We start from the raw sequence: 14,883 nt of genomic DNA, 5'->3' as shown, positions 1-14,883 counted from the left end.
GTGTCGTAGCTGACTTTCATTTGGATCCCAAATGAAAAAGAAAAAGGGTGGTTCACACTGCCCAGCTTGGCTTCCCAGAGCTGTCTGCTTTGGGGCTTGGACCCAAGACTAGTGAATAAGAAGAATGCACCTTGTTTTCCTTTGTTCTTGCTCCCTTCATCCTCCTAGTCTTCTCCAGATGTGTAGGGAGGGTGTGTCTGTGGTCTGTGTCAAGGTTTGGGACATTTTCATAAGCAGCATGCAGGTTCCACTGTGATCCTAACAACTGACTAGGAGGTTGGAGAATTCATGCTCAGGGCCTGACACCCAGTGCCCTCTGGATTAATTCCTGTTAAGGCATCCTTGCTTCACTCCTCTTCTGTAGAGTAGGAATAATAATCCCTCCTTTACAGAGCTATGTAAAGGTGAAATAAAAATGTAAGCTCTCTTCTGATCATGTAGTAAGCGCTACCCACAACTGACTAGAAAAATCTCTCTGGTGGTTGTTTTGCTTAGTGATAAGGAAACACTGCATAAGTAAGAAAGGGCATAAATGCACTTAAGTTTTTGATATACTGAATGACTCTTCAAAAATACTGAGTCAATTTATAGTTCTGTCCATAGTGCTGGAAGTACATGTTTTTGATCCCTTCTTCGACATGCAGATTTGGCAGCGTTTTCATCTTTGCCAACCTGAGAAGTAAACATGTGATGGCTTATCCTTCATTTAATGTATCTCCCTGGTTCCTTTTGAGGTTGACATCTTTCCTTATTTATTTGTGACATCTAAGGTGCTTGTGTACTCTACCAAGTTTTCTTTCACAGTGTTTGTATCTTTCCAATTCTGAAAGCTTTTGGTATGGCATGAGTATTAATCCTGTATTTGTAATTAACACAAATAGCAACGTGGCAAATATGTTTCTCTTGTTTGATATTTGCCTTTCAATCTTGGTCATGTTTTGTTTTGGGGAAGACAGAAGAATTGGTGTGTTTTTAAAAAATCATATCCCTTAGTCTTCTTTTTGGTTTTGGGGTTTCCTGTCATGCCTAGAATCATCCTCCAAGTGACAGATTTGTTTTACAAGGAGATAGGTCTGGCAGCTAGTGTGGAACTTGGGTTAGAACAAGGGAGCTGGAGCTCTTATGTGAGAGCCTGTTGTGACAGTGAGGGGAGAGGAGAGAAGGCCTGCACCGAGGCCAAATGGGCTTGGTGTGGAGGAGGAGCAGTCTTGGCAAGGAGAAGGAGAAAGACCTTGGTTTTGACCCCCACAATTGAGTACTTATGACCAGCCTGGAGGAGAGGTATCTCAGGTGTTAACTGCCCTGCCTGTAGGTGCTTCTGCAGTTCCAGTAGAGATATCCAGGACTCAGCTAGATGCAGGAGGTGGCTTCAGAGAGCCATACTGGCTGGAAGTGCTGGCACAGAACTCCTGAGGGGGCAGAGTGTGATCTAGAGATTTAGGGGTGTGCCCTGGTGCTGAATCCCCTTACAGAGGCCCCGATCCATGAGATCCTAGAAGGCATTCTAAAACAGTAACAAATGGTATGGATACATCCACATAGCACTGATGGCTTTTATTGCAGATTTGTGTCATTACAAGGATAATCTTGGAATATATTAAAAAAAAAAACCTCCCTTTTATATACACAGAACATGCTACATGGTACACTGTGAGAAATGCTGAGGTAATAGGCACGCACCCAGATGCAGACAGTACCAAACGCCCCACACCTCACACACCCAGCCCACATGCCCACTGGGAGGGTCTCACCTTCCAGACTCATCTCTTGCCCCTGGCTTGTTAATTGTCCCAGTAGCACTGAGCCCAGCAGGACTCAGGAAGGCACCATGCTGCGGTGCACCAGCCACAGGGTCCACCGACCCTTGATAGTTCAGCAACTCATTGAAGTGGGCAGTTCTCTCTCACATGGCCCTGTCATCCAGGGGATGAGGTGCAGACTCTGGTTCACCTGAGCATGGGACCTCAGGTCTGTGGCCATCTGGAGGCCTCAACACACTGGCAGTGACTTCTCTTCAGCTGAGTGTCTCTGGCAAGGCAGGCTACTATTTGTGTGAAGGTTAAAATGATGTGGAGGCTAAAGTATGAATGGAAGATACAAAACTGTGACTACACAATCTATACAGCCGCTAGTCTTGCCTTTGGCCTGGCTTTACCTTACCAGCCAGAACCTGAGCCCACACTGTTTCCTCCTCAGAGGCTAAAGAATCTTGCCTGGAAAGAAAGACCTGTGTGGCAGAAAAGGAGAGGCAAGGGGAGAAGGTAGAAGAGGTGCCTCGAACTCCAGTGAGCAGCCAGGGACTGAGGCTCAGAAGGTGCTGAATGAGGGGTTAGCTGGGTGGAAGGATGTGGAGAGGTCCTGAGAAAGAGGGAAAGTATAACAATGGACTGGGAGAGGGATTTTGAAGTTTGATTAGGTGCCCAGAGGGGTTCTTCAGCGGGGAGGCCAGGAACCCCTATGTGAGAGATGAGTCTTGTAGACATTCCTGGGAGAATCTGAGCACGTGGATGCAAGGATTACTCTTTGAATTGGGGCGACACAGACTGTGTTCTACCCTTCGACTCAAGTAACACAGCATTAAGGAAATGCTTTCCTCTGAAGAACAACTGTTGGTGACAGCTTCAGTATCTGAGAATCAAATATAGAATATTTAGGTGTATATGGCAAATCCATATAGATGTCCACACATATCACATGTGATATGTATCTAAGTGCACGTACATATGGTATGCACATAAGTGCACAGGGAGGCTCATATACATGTATGTAATAAAGGTGTTTGCACTTGTGTTTTTGTTGGAGGATTTAATTGATTTAAAGAAAGAGTTGCCTGTATTCCCATCCTGTCCTGGGAAGCTGAAAGGCTGTCTGGTGTGAAGGAAAGTAGAAGGGACAGAAAACACTCTTATCAGTCCAGTTCTGTTAATGTGGCACAGTGACTTTGGAAAGCAGAATTCAGCATCCCATCTTCCCAGCCCCAAGGTGAACTGGAAAGGAGTTGTGTTGGGGCTGCATGGCCAGGGCAACTCCTGGTGATGGCCACAGGAGGACCAGGAGGGGAGCAGGCTTAGTGGAAGGTGTTGGGGTTGGGCCGGATCATCATCACCACTTTCTTCAGCGAGTAGGAACCTCCTCGGAACTCAGCCCAGTAGACCCCATCCTGGTAGCGACTCCGGTAATGGCCCCCGCGGTACCAGACCCCATTGAGGTTAGAGTGGGCACAGGCATTATACCACCAACCTCCCTTCTGGTAGTGGGCACAGTTTCCTGCAAGAGAGAAGGGAGTTAGGAAGTATCTAAGAGGAAGCAATTCTGCTCCATCTGCCATGGGCTTGGAGCCTCCTCAGGACCCTCTCTGGGAGGCCATCAGAGCAAGGACATTTGGGAGGTGGACCCTGCCCACCAAAGGTCAAAGGCTAATCTACAGGCCCACTCAGACCTGCCTTGAGATATGGCTTTATAATGAGCTAGCTGTGAGATGGCAGACAAGTGGCTCCCCCTCCCAGCCATTGTATTCTCATTTGTAAAAGGAGGATAACAATAACATTCATTGCATAGGATGACTGAGGTTTTTTGTTTTTATTTATTTATTTTTTTGGCAGCACTGGGGTTTGAACTCAGGGCCTCACACTTGCTAGGCAGGTGCTCTTACCACTTGAGCCACTCTGCCAGTCCATGACTGAGGATTAAGCGGGAGCCTGTGTTCAACACAGCCGAGACTCTGTGCAGAGGCAGCACCCAGAGTGCTGCCCATCACAGACTGGAGAAAATGACCTGTGGTGGCTGGGAGAGGGAGAAAGAACTTTTCTTAGGGATTTGTAGGGATTGAAAGGATTGGATCCAGAGTCTTTATAGAATGACAAGGAGAGTGTTTAAGATGGAATACCCCTTTTATTCTCCCCATCCTGAATTCCATCCAAGTAGCTTTTTGTGTTATTTCATAAAAGAAAGATATTTCCATGGAACTCTTGGCATTATCACATCATGCTGCATTTTGTTGCCAAGGACAAGCAGTTCAGAACAAAAAGAAGCATGGGCAAGGTGTGAGCAGGCATGTAGGGGCATCACTCCCCAGGATGGGAGGAGTAAGAGGAGCCACTATCACTTGGGCTGTTTAGTTAGGAAGGGGCCTTCCATAGGGAGGGGTGGTCCTGCTCCAGCCAAAGTCATGGGAGCTAAGTAAGGGACTCACAGACAGTCTGAGGCAGAAAGTTGGAGGAGAGCATCAGTGCCAGATGCTCCAGGGTTCCCAATTTTTCTGGGGCTTCTTCTGGACTATGACTCAAGCCATAGGACCAAGTGGCAGTGCTGCATTTGGTGAGCAGGGAGAGACCATGGCACAGCAGAGTCTGCCTCCCATTTGTCACAGGAGGCCCCTCCTGCATTGGTCCTACAAGGAACCTGTCTGACAGTGGACTCTCAAAAGGCTCTTCTACCTGTTCATGATGGCTCTCAAGAAGTGTCTTTTGTGGCCTGGTGTTCCCAGATCTGACCAGGATGAGAGGCTTGTCCTGCATGGCTTTTCTGGAAGCCTCAGCACTAGCTGAGAAGACCTGCTGCTTTAGAGCAAGGGCAGGGTCAGTTCAGGGCCAGCAAGTGAGCAGAGGTGTCTGTGTGGTGCAAAGACAGGCAGGCCATGCCTCACCTGTTCCCTACTGTTAGCAGAACTGCCCACTACATTGAGGCGCCCTCACCTCAGCGTGTGGGCATCAGGGCTCACTCAAAGCTCGCCTCAGGCCGTTTCTGAGACAGGCTCCACAGCTTGCTCTTTAGAGTGGGGGGAGTTGCCTTCAGACCAGGACTAAATGTGAAGCTGAGCAGGAGGGGCTAGGCTTGCCTGGAAAAGCAGATTCAGTCTCGGCCTAGAGGCAGTGCCAGCCTCGGGGCAGCCGAGGCCTTGCCAACCCACCAGCCTCCAGGGCCTCTGGACCTTCATCATAAGGAACTGGGTATGGACTTTGGAGATATAAGCTGTGGGGTGTCTGATTCTGCACTTAGAGCACACTGTATGTGGGCACCTCTTTTAATATTTGATAGACTTCTTAGTAAAGACCTAGGTTTGAGGCATGTGATCTTGTACAAATCACTTCATCTCTCCTGTCTGGTTTCCTCTTAACAGCTTCTATAGAGTGTTGCATTAACATTACATTCTAATCACAGTAGCTGTCAGGACAGAGGCCCTTACTATATGCCACATCCTATACAAAACACTTGATGTACATGCTCTTGAACCTTCTCCCTGCCCTGCAAGGTAGGTGTTGTCCTTACTTCCAGATGTGGAAACCAAGGCCCAGAGAGATTATGCAGTGTGCTGAGGACACATGACTGAAGAGGTGGGGACAGCATTGGAACCCAGAGTGTATGACCCAGAGCCCAGGGGTGGGCATGTGTCCCTCAGACAGAAAGGCGAGGAGGGCACAGCCCCAAACATGAGTGTTAGCCTTGGCCCAGGGCTGCCTTCCTCTGTGTGATTTATACACCTTTGCCTTTTTTGTTGTTATTGTTTATTTGTTTATTTATTGGGGTCTGAACTCAGGTACTTGCACTTGCTAGGCAGGCACTCTACCACTTGAGCCATACCCCAGCTCTTTTTGCTCTAGGTATGTTTTGAACAGGGTCTTGCTGTTTATGCTCAGGCTATCCTGTACTGAATTCCTCCTATTTATGCTTCCTGCATAGCTGGGATGACAGCTACTGTGCCTAGATTTTATTGGTTGAGGTATGGTCTTGTGAACATTTTGCCCAGGCTAGCCTTGAACTGCAGTTCTCTCTATCTTAGCCTCCCAAGTAGTTAGGATAACAAGCATGAGCCAGAGCACCCAGCTTATCTTTTCATTTTTGTAAGTGCCACTGTGATCCAGCTTTACCAAGGGGATCTGAGGGCAATGGGCTGAGTCAGGGACTCTGTCTTTAGGTGACCTCTTTTCCCCACCCTGCACCTGGGAGTCACTTTTCCTACCTGTGTAGACATCATGGTCTCTGTCCAGAGTGGTGAACTGCTTGCCATTGTGCCAGGTGAAGGAATCTCCTGCATTGCCATGGTAGCGCCCCAGCCGAAGTTTGTAATACTCGCTCTCCGGCTCCAGGCGGAAGCTGGCATATTCTGCAAAGACCTTGCGACCAGACCAGTCCTCCATGGTCACAAGTAGTTTGTAGTTGCCTTGGTTCGTCAGCCAGTAGATGTTCTCCAGGCCCAGCCAGTATTCGCCATCAATGTTCCCAAACCCTTGCTGGGGAAGACCCAGGAGAGCATGAGTGTAGAACCTGTCAGTGCCCCTGGTAGAGTGGCCTGGGAAACAAATCAAACACGAGGCAAGCCTGGGCTCCAACCCCCACACCCATATGTCACAGTCCTGTGACTTGATGAGTCATTTCACATTTCTGAGCCTCGATCTCACATCATTCAAAAGATGAAGTGTATACCCCTTCTGGGTCAGGCATCACATGAGCCCCGGGCTCCTCACTGTCACATGGGGATGCTATTACCTTCCCCATGGGCTTGCTGCGGGAATGCATGTAGTGTGGTGATATGAGAGCCCAGCACACAGAAGGTGTGTGTCCAGCATTCCCTGGACAGAGCTCTCACCTCCCCTGAGCCTCAGTTTCCTTCTTTGGCATGGTCTGTACATGAGGGTTATGCATAAGTTCTAGCACATCAGACAGGTGTGAGCTGTGACCTATGTGTCTTATCCACCTGGACTTCCTTCTAGTCCTAAAACTGAGTGGTTTTGTGTCATCAGCAGAGTGGTAGTCATCAAAGTCTTGTAAGTCTTGTCATTAGTATTTAGTGAGCACGTACAGTATGCCGGCCCTGTGATGAGAACTTCCCATAGGTTATTTTGTTAATTCTCACACCAAGTCTTAGAGCAACATCCTATCATTGGCCTCCCTAGGATGGGTGAGCCAGGATATGGCTGTGCGTGCTGCCTCCGTGAGAGAAAGGAGAGCACAGGGGAGTCTCCAGGAACCTCCAAGCTAGGAGGTAGAGGAGTAGCAAGTGGAGACACAGGGTGGTAAGGAGGTGGGCAGGGGATGAGGCTGGAAGGAGACCCAAGAATTGGGCACAGCAGAGCCACATGTGGAGGCTAATAGGAGTTGTGGCTTTGAGGGCTAAGCCACACTCACTGCTTTGCTATGTGGCAGCTGTGCAGCTGTGAACAAGGCCCCATAATCTGGGCCATTGAAGTCCCCTCCCCAAGGGTTGCTGTGAGGTTAGATGAGGTCAGAAATGAGAACTCTGCATGGTACTGGGCATGGGCAGGTGCTCAGTGAACTAAACTGTTTATACCATTCTTAGTGACTCCTCTTTGTTCAGAGGAAGGAGAGTGGGGAACCCTGAGCCCTGGTGATCGTTCTTATTACAAGGATGAGCATTTCAGTGATCAGGGAACTGAGGATCCCAGAGAGTGGACTCCATAATTAGGACTGGGGTATTGCCACTGCTCCCTCCAAGGACTTTTTAAGGGAGCCTTGGGACTTGCACCCTGTGTGCTTTGAGAATGGGGCTTCTGTGGGGAAGATAGCAGTAAGCAGCAGGGAGTAAGATTCTGCCCACATTCCAGCTGGAGCGAGGGCCCCACCCCTCTTAACTGCTGCCTTGCAGCAGGTGCCAGGGACCAGCAGGGAAGGAACCTATCTCCACTCTGGTGAGTTTGCAGAAATGGCCCTATCCTCCTCCTCCTTGCCCAATGGGGCCAGTCACCTGTGGGGAGTGCAGACAAATCCTGCTGGCACTCACCTTGTATGTCTCCCAGTTCCTGAAAAAGTTGACAGAGCCATCCAGGCGCCTCTGGATGACAGTCCAGCCCCCAGGGTCATGTCTCTGGTCACACCACACCTGCATGAGGCGGTTAGTATTCTCAGGCTTTACCAGGTAGATGGAACTAGTGTCATGACCATCCTCTAGGGCCTGCAGACAGTCTCTCCATGGGCCTGTGGACACAGATGTGCACATGTCACAACTGCCATACTGCCACACCTCAAGCTCTCTTTTGAAGCTCAGACTGGAAGGGTTCTCGGACCCATGGCCCCTAATTGTCCCCAGTGGTTTCCTATATTCCCATGTTAGTCACATCAGCAAGAAGGTACAAACTTAAGCCACCCAGATATGGACAGGCTGGGGTCTTCATTACAAATCTGAGGAAACTTGAACTGATCTGCATAGTTTAAAATACAAACTTGGCTTCAGTTACTTTTTCTTATTTATTTATTTTATTCTACTACTCAAGTCACTCTGCCAGTCCACACTTTGCTTCAGTTTCTTAAAAATATTCCCCATACTGAGAATGGTTAAGATCAGAAGTGCAAAGAAAATTCCATCTTGCTCTAGTAATTTGCATATTCATTCAACAACTATTAATTGAGTTCCAGCTGGGCCACAGAAGCCCCTATGGCTAGCAATGGAGAGCAGAACTCACCAGCCTTCTGTCAGCTACACTTCCTAGGGACCCTGTCTTTCTCTCTCTGTGTATATGTGTGTGTGTTGGTGGGTGGTGCCCATCAGTGGCAGGTACACTCAGCTTTTCCTGCATAGCTCCAGCTTGGCAGCTTCCTTCCTGGCTGGTGGTTGGGCTCAACTAGCCCACCTATCATGGTTAGCCAGGCAAGCTTTGGGTTTAGATCCTTGCTAGACATCTCAGTGAGCCTCTGAGGCCTTGCAGCAGCACATGAGCAACCCACCTAGAGCTCAGTAGGAGATAGGAGCCACCTTGCTCCTGTATCAGTTCCCTGGACCCATGTCAGTTTGGGTGCTGACACTTTACTGTGAGCTCCTCCCTTCATTCTCTAGGGGGGCATCTAACCCACTAACCTTTCCCTCAGCCCTCTCCCTACTCAGGAGATGGGCAGGACTCCTAGCACTCCATCCCAGGAAGCAGGTGTGCCTGCTTTCCTTCCTTCCTCCCTTTCTCCCTCCCTCCCTCCCTTCTTTCCATTCCTAATTCCTCTCTCCATCCCCTTTCCTCCCCATTCCTCCCCTCTCCCTTCTTCTCTTTCCTTCCTTCCCTGGTGCCACTTTCTGCCTCTGGCCCCCCTCAGCATCTATCCTGGAGAAGGGGAGGCCAGACCTTTAGAAAGAACACTCAAGAAAGGAGAAAAAGGTTTTGGTTGTGCTTGGCCCAAGCCTCAGGGGCTGAAGCAGAGAATGGAAGTCTGTCCTCAGTAGCTGGACCAGAGCACTGGTGGGTGTTGGGGGTCTGGCTTTTTACCAAGTCAGCAGTAAAGGGGTAGGGAGAAGTGCTTAGGGGAAGAGACAGTGTTTGATCCACATGCTGGGGATAGAAGATCTGGCAGGAGCCTACAAAATGACACCCACTGAAAGCAAGCAGCCAGGCCTCTTCCTTCAGCACCACCAGGCTCCTGGCAGATGGTCAGATGGAGACTGTCCTTGAGGGACACCCTGTAGGGAGGCTTTGGAGACCATTGGGAGGATGGCAGTTGACCTCATGGCTCCCCACCTGCACTGCCTTCATGGGTGTTGTCGGTGGTTTCAGCTTTACCTCTGGCATACCTATGAGGGCTCTTTTTAAAAGACAAATGGTTTAAAATCTGTTGGGAACTCCAATCGCTTTAAGAATTTGTGGAAAGAAAAATGCAGATTCATACAATTTTGTAAACAATTTCAGAAGGTAAATGGACCCCCAACCCCTGGATACAAACACCTACTCTGAGAGTCCTCTCTGGAATAGCAGTAATCAGAATAAAGTGATAATAGTCAGCATGGACTTGGCATTTCCTATGTGCATGGCCCTGTTGCAGTCCCCGCCCAGTATTTCCACTCCTGACCCTCCTGACACCCCCATGAGGTGGTGGTACTCTCCCTGTTTTACAAATGAAGAAATCAGAGCCCAGGGACTTTAGGGAAGGCATCAAGATCATATAGCTGGTAAGGGGCAGGGTGGGTCTGTGTCCCCAGCTGAACCGGGTGGTCAGAGCCCACAAGGGTCAGGGGTCCAGGCTCTGATCTCTGTGTCCTGAGAACTATCTTTGACAGGATATCAAACCATTTTTGTTTTATCTTTATTAATAATTTTTTTTCACTATGTTTACTTCTTAGTGTCCTTTGTCCATTTTTCAATTTCTTCCGTGTTTTATAATGTAGAAGTTTCTTTCAAAAAAAAAAAAAGCAAATCTGGTAATTCTTTAAGGCCTCCTGGAATCATGGGGCAGTTATAAAATAATATGGAAGTGTGGAAGTGTTTAGCATTTTCTGCTGTTGGGAAAGACTCTCCAAATATCCCTGCAGCCTGTCTCTCTCATGACAGGCCCATCAACCTCAAACAAGAACCACATCACCAATGTCCCTTAGAAACCCTTCACAGACAGACCCCCAGCAAATCTCCCACGTTCAAATGCGTTCCCTTTTCTTACATTAAAGATGCCAGTGCCAAAGGCCAAAAATGTAAATGATTGATGAAAATGAGTCCAAAAATAGGTTGCATTGAAATGACAGCAGTAAAATAATCCGGTGGCCCTTAAAATGTTTGAGCCAAAACATCCCGTTCTGATGAGAAACCCATAGCAGAGGGTGATGCAGCGGCAAACCCATTTCATGTAAATAACAAGTGAAAATCCGAACTGTAACCTATAAGTACTGCAGTGACAAACCTGTTGTCGGTACATAGGAATCGTGCCATTGTGGGGGACCAGGCAAGGCATCCAACTTTGGGTAAAGAATCCATGGTTCAGGATGTGCGGGGCTGGGGAACACTAGCTGTCCCAAGGCTGTCTGGACAGGTATTCAGTGAAGAGTTTCTCTTTTTTTTCCTTTGATAGATAAAAGCTTGACCCTCCTCTCCCGTCATGCACATGTAACTATGTTTGCTTTTGGGTTTCTAAACTAAATATAAGATTAATGGGGGTGGGGGTTGGGATGGAGACTTTGGGAGATGTTGCTCAAAGGATACAAAATGTTATTTAGATAGTTCCAGAGATCTATTATATAACACAGTGATGATAGTTAATAGCAATGTGTTATATTCTTAAAGTTTCCTAAGGGCAGATTTCAAGTGTTGTGGTTTAAAATATATTGAAAAAAGGCATCACAGAAGGCAATTTCTAGTTGTGGTAAAGAGTCCCCTTCCTAACAGCACAAAATGACTGGAGTTTTAATATAAAGTGTTCATACACAATGAAATACATGCTCCCATTTGTATATGTGCAGATATGCATCAATGACTCATTTAACACCTATCTCTTGTAAAAAATGTGTTGAACCTCTACAAAGAAGTCTCAGATTATGTTCATTTATTAAATAAGTATTTTATAAAACAATAAGAATGACATTTAGCCCCTTAAAAATCATAAAATAATTTGACTATATTTGCAGATTGTTTGGATTAATTAGTTTTGATATGTATATAACTAATTAAGTAAGTTCTCTGTTAAAAAAAGATTATGTATACATACATACATATGTGTATATATATATATATATATATATATATACATACATATATATATATATATATGTAAAATATCTACTAATAGGCGTTTTCCACAAGGCATATTTTAAAAATATTTCGGTGGAGAAGACCACAAAGCTGTATTGAAGTAAAGAATGGAAATCTCTTTTTTGTCAACGGAGCTGAATTTTTGGTGTGCAGTGGGCACAGCGCTCCTGGAGCCAAGCAAGTGCCGGGCAGGCAGCCGGGTGGTGTTTACCTTGGCTCCTCTTCTGAGAGCGGCTCTGCCTGCAGCACCAGGCCAACACTAACGGGGCTTCACCCAGGCTGGGACCATAAAGACCATATTTACACCATGGCCAAATGTTCCGCATGAAGAGCTGTGCAGTCGCCACCTGGGCCAGAGGAGTGTGTGGGGTTCCCCAGAGAGGCAGCAAGGGTTCGGGAAGCTCACAGGACCAGGGACCACGAAGAGGAGAGAAGGGATGCAGGCACACAGGACCCAAGAAATGTAGGTTTCAGGCCTTTGGACCCCAGGACCAGTCCTGATAAGTGTTGGAGGTGATTTGAGTTAAGTACCCAGCCCAGCCCTGCCCAGTCCCTCCTCTCTGGGGTTTCATGCGCACAGCCTCCCAGGAAACCAGGGGCTACATCACTGATGGCCAATTAAGTGCTTGCCACCTCCAGCCAGAGTCTTTCTGATGAAGGTGAGTTGAGTGAGGTCTGGCCCAAGTATAACTTCCTCTTCTGTTTCCTGTCTGTGGTCTGGAGTGGGCCAATTTCAGTCTGGTTTACCCAGGCCCTAGAATTGAAATGGGCTTATAGACTGCAGCTGCCTTCAGTGAGGCCTGTTCAGGACACCAGCAGCAAGCCTTGAGGTGGGTCTGTGTGGGCTGTGAGGAGGAACAAGAAGACCAAAGGCCTTCCTGGCTATGAGCTGAGCTGACCAGGCCCACACAGTTGATGGGCTTTTTATCCCCTAAGCCTAGCCCTGAGCCTCAGGACCTGATAACCATAGGAAATGTCACAACTCCGGTGATTTAGTCTCTTTGAGGTCCTGGGAAGTTGCTTCAGTGATATTACCAAGTCACCTGCTTTTGCATGAGAACTGTATGCAGTTTTCCATTATTCTCACTGGTGGTCTGTCTCCAGAAAGTCTTTTCATCACTCTCCAAAACATTTTTTTTCTGACAGAAATGACTAGTTGTTAAAATTGGGAATTTCTTACCTGAATTTATTCATCTAAGTGCCAGGGCATGTGTACTGCTTAGGTGTGAGTCCTACCCTGACTCACAGCAGGACTTCCTGGGTGTCCTGAGAGGTCAGGAGGACAGACCCTGGTCGGGGTCCATGAGAACCAATTATGACTGATGCTCCAGTCTCTATCCAGAGGATTGGTGAAATAATATTTTAGTTATGGCCACATATATGCTATGTCAGCCACTACTTTTCAGCAAAAACAGAGTAGAAAACAATGACTAAACACAGGAATGGTTTGTACATTGCCAAAGCATCTCCAGTTCCCGCAGAGCCTCAGAACTGACATTACACATGTCTTTTCTGGTAGTTCCAGGAAAAAGGTCCAAATGTGCTTACTCTGTAGGCCACGTTAGTGCTCAGACATGGGCACAGTGCCTGGGGCCAATGAGCTTTTTAGGAGTTTATGAAAATGAGGCCTAAAAAAAAAAAAAACCTTATTGGCTCTAAAATATGAAAAGAAGACTACAAAATAAAAATTTATTAGAATATAATTAAATTTCTACAAAGTGTAACATCTTGTAGAGTTCATTAATTCTTAAATTTAGCCTCCATAAAAATGTTATTACTTTGGAAAACAATTTGTAAGTTAGGTTTTTCTCACTTCCCAAGAATTCCTGAACATGCCTGATGTTTGCTGAGAAATCAGAGCCAACCATAAATTAATCGAGTTACTCTTAGCCAATAATTTCAAAAGCAAAATTACTCAAATCCTTTCAAAATTGTTACAGTAAAAATTATATTACATGTGTGAGGTGGATGTACTTCAGTGCATTTGATATAGTCTGAGGTCTCCCAAGAGCTCTTAAGGCCCTTGAAGGGCTTAAAGGGGTCCTGTTCGTGCCTGTCTGACCTCAAGATAAACAGCTGTCGCAGTATTGCTTTCCAAGGACATGCTGAGACGCATGTGCCTACTTTTCCTACTGGGAAAACTTAGGTTTCCAGCAGAGCAGTTGGGTAGGAGGAGAAACGGGAGCTTTAGACAACTCACAAAAGTGGTTTTGACTGGAAGAGGCCATGGAGGTCTCACTGTGCACAGATGTGAGCACCTGCTAGAATCTGGGGACAGGGTAGAGTGGAGCACTTGAGCTTCCTGGGGCAGCTGTTGGTGGTACCCAAGGCTGCCTTGGTGAGGAGGTCACTGGACATGGAGGTGACCAGTGCCTAGAGCCACCCCAGGGATACAGTGAGGATGGCCATGGCTGTCAGTTCAACACAGGCACATCGTGGAAGAACATACCAGAACCAGGCTTATAACCCACAGATGCTAAACCACATGGCTGATGGTCCTGTGGTTGGCCAGCTTACTAACCCTTTCCCTGGAAGGGGCCAGCTTCATCGGCTTTTACTTAAAGAACCTGTGTTGGCTTTTCTTGATCGCCTTTTCATCTCCCAAACTCTCACAAACCCTTTTGTACTCTGTTCTGTCATTTTGCTGGGGCTGGGCCACAAGCCAATTGGTATGTACCAGTAGCCACAAATGGCATTACATCCTTTTAATTTTTATGAGAACAGGACATTTGCCCAGCACCCATTGAGCCTTGTCTTTGTGATTGTCCTGATGGCTGCTGGTAGTGGCTCTGGGAGTAGATCTACAAGGCCTCAGCCCCCTTATCACTTCCTCCAGGCAGCCTTTCTCATTCCCAGAAGAGCTTCTTCATCCTGCTCAGGTTCCCTCAGATGTTCTATGTATTTATCTCTACTGGAACATAGTAAGAATGACAACTAGAGCCCTTCACCCTCCAGGTGCCTTCCACGCTGTTTCATTCCATCCTCATGAGCCTATGCAACCATGAGGCAGCTCAGGAGTAGAGCTCACACGTCTGGAAAGTGCAGGGCCTGAGACTGGAGCTCAGGCCTGTGTCCTGCGCCCAGGCTCCTCCTCTGCATTGTGCTGCAGTCACCGCGTTAGGAATGTTGAGGGTCTGTTTCCTTAGTAGACTGTGGGCTCTTTTGGGCATCTTCTTAGAGCCTGAACCCCTGTTGCTCTTCCAGTGCAGCCTGGCACCTAGTCCCTCTGTGCTCCACCTGCCTGCCTTCCCCCCTCCCGTCTTCTCACCAGCTCAAACTACATTACCCCTCGCCACCCTCATTCTGTCCTTTCTTGCTGGAGAACCATTTAGAAACAAACCCCACAGCAGATGGCCATCAGAACACAAAGCAACTGCCTAGCAAGCATGAGGCCCTGAGTTCAAACCCCAGTACTACCAAAATAAATAAATAC

At 47.5% G+C, this 14,883-nt stretch overlaps 2 protein-coding genes across 10 annotated transcripts in view; one reads left to right on the top strand and one right to left on the bottom strand.

The window, feature by feature from the left end:
- Ralgps1 (Ral GEF with PH domain and SH3 binding motif 1) overlaps positions 1 to 14,883 on the top strand; it is a 231,255-nt gene that overhangs the window by 107,576 nt on the left and 108,796 nt on the right. The gene's annotated exons all lie outside the window — the stretch shown is intronic.
- Positions 1,537 to 14,883, bottom strand: part of LOC109684537 (angiopoietin-related protein 2) — a 36,988-nt gene continuing 23,641 nt past the window's right edge. For all 3 annotated transcript variants that reach the window (XM_074053176.1, XM_074053175.1, XM_074053177.1), the window contains 3 exons: positions 7,739 to 7,932; positions 5,960 to 6,230; positions 1,537 to 3,267 (listed from right to left, as the gene is read on the bottom strand). In XM_074053176.1, coding sequence (XP_073909277.1) covers positions 3,068 to 3,267; positions 5,960 to 6,230; positions 7,739 to 7,932 — 665 coding nt within the window. In that variant the 3' untranslated portion in view covers positions 1,537 to 3,067. The remainder of the gene's footprint in view (positions 3,268 to 5,959; positions 6,231 to 7,738; positions 7,933 to 14,883) is intronic.

Source organism: Castor canadensis, chromosome 13 (genome assembly GCF_047511655.1).
Source record: "Castor canadensis chromosome 13, mCasCan1.hap1v2, whole genome shotgun sequence".
Taxonomy (NCBI): Eukaryota; Metazoa; Chordata; class Mammalia; order Rodentia; family Castoridae; genus Castor; species Castor canadensis.
This window is presented reverse-complemented; position numbering and strand designations above follow the sequence as displayed.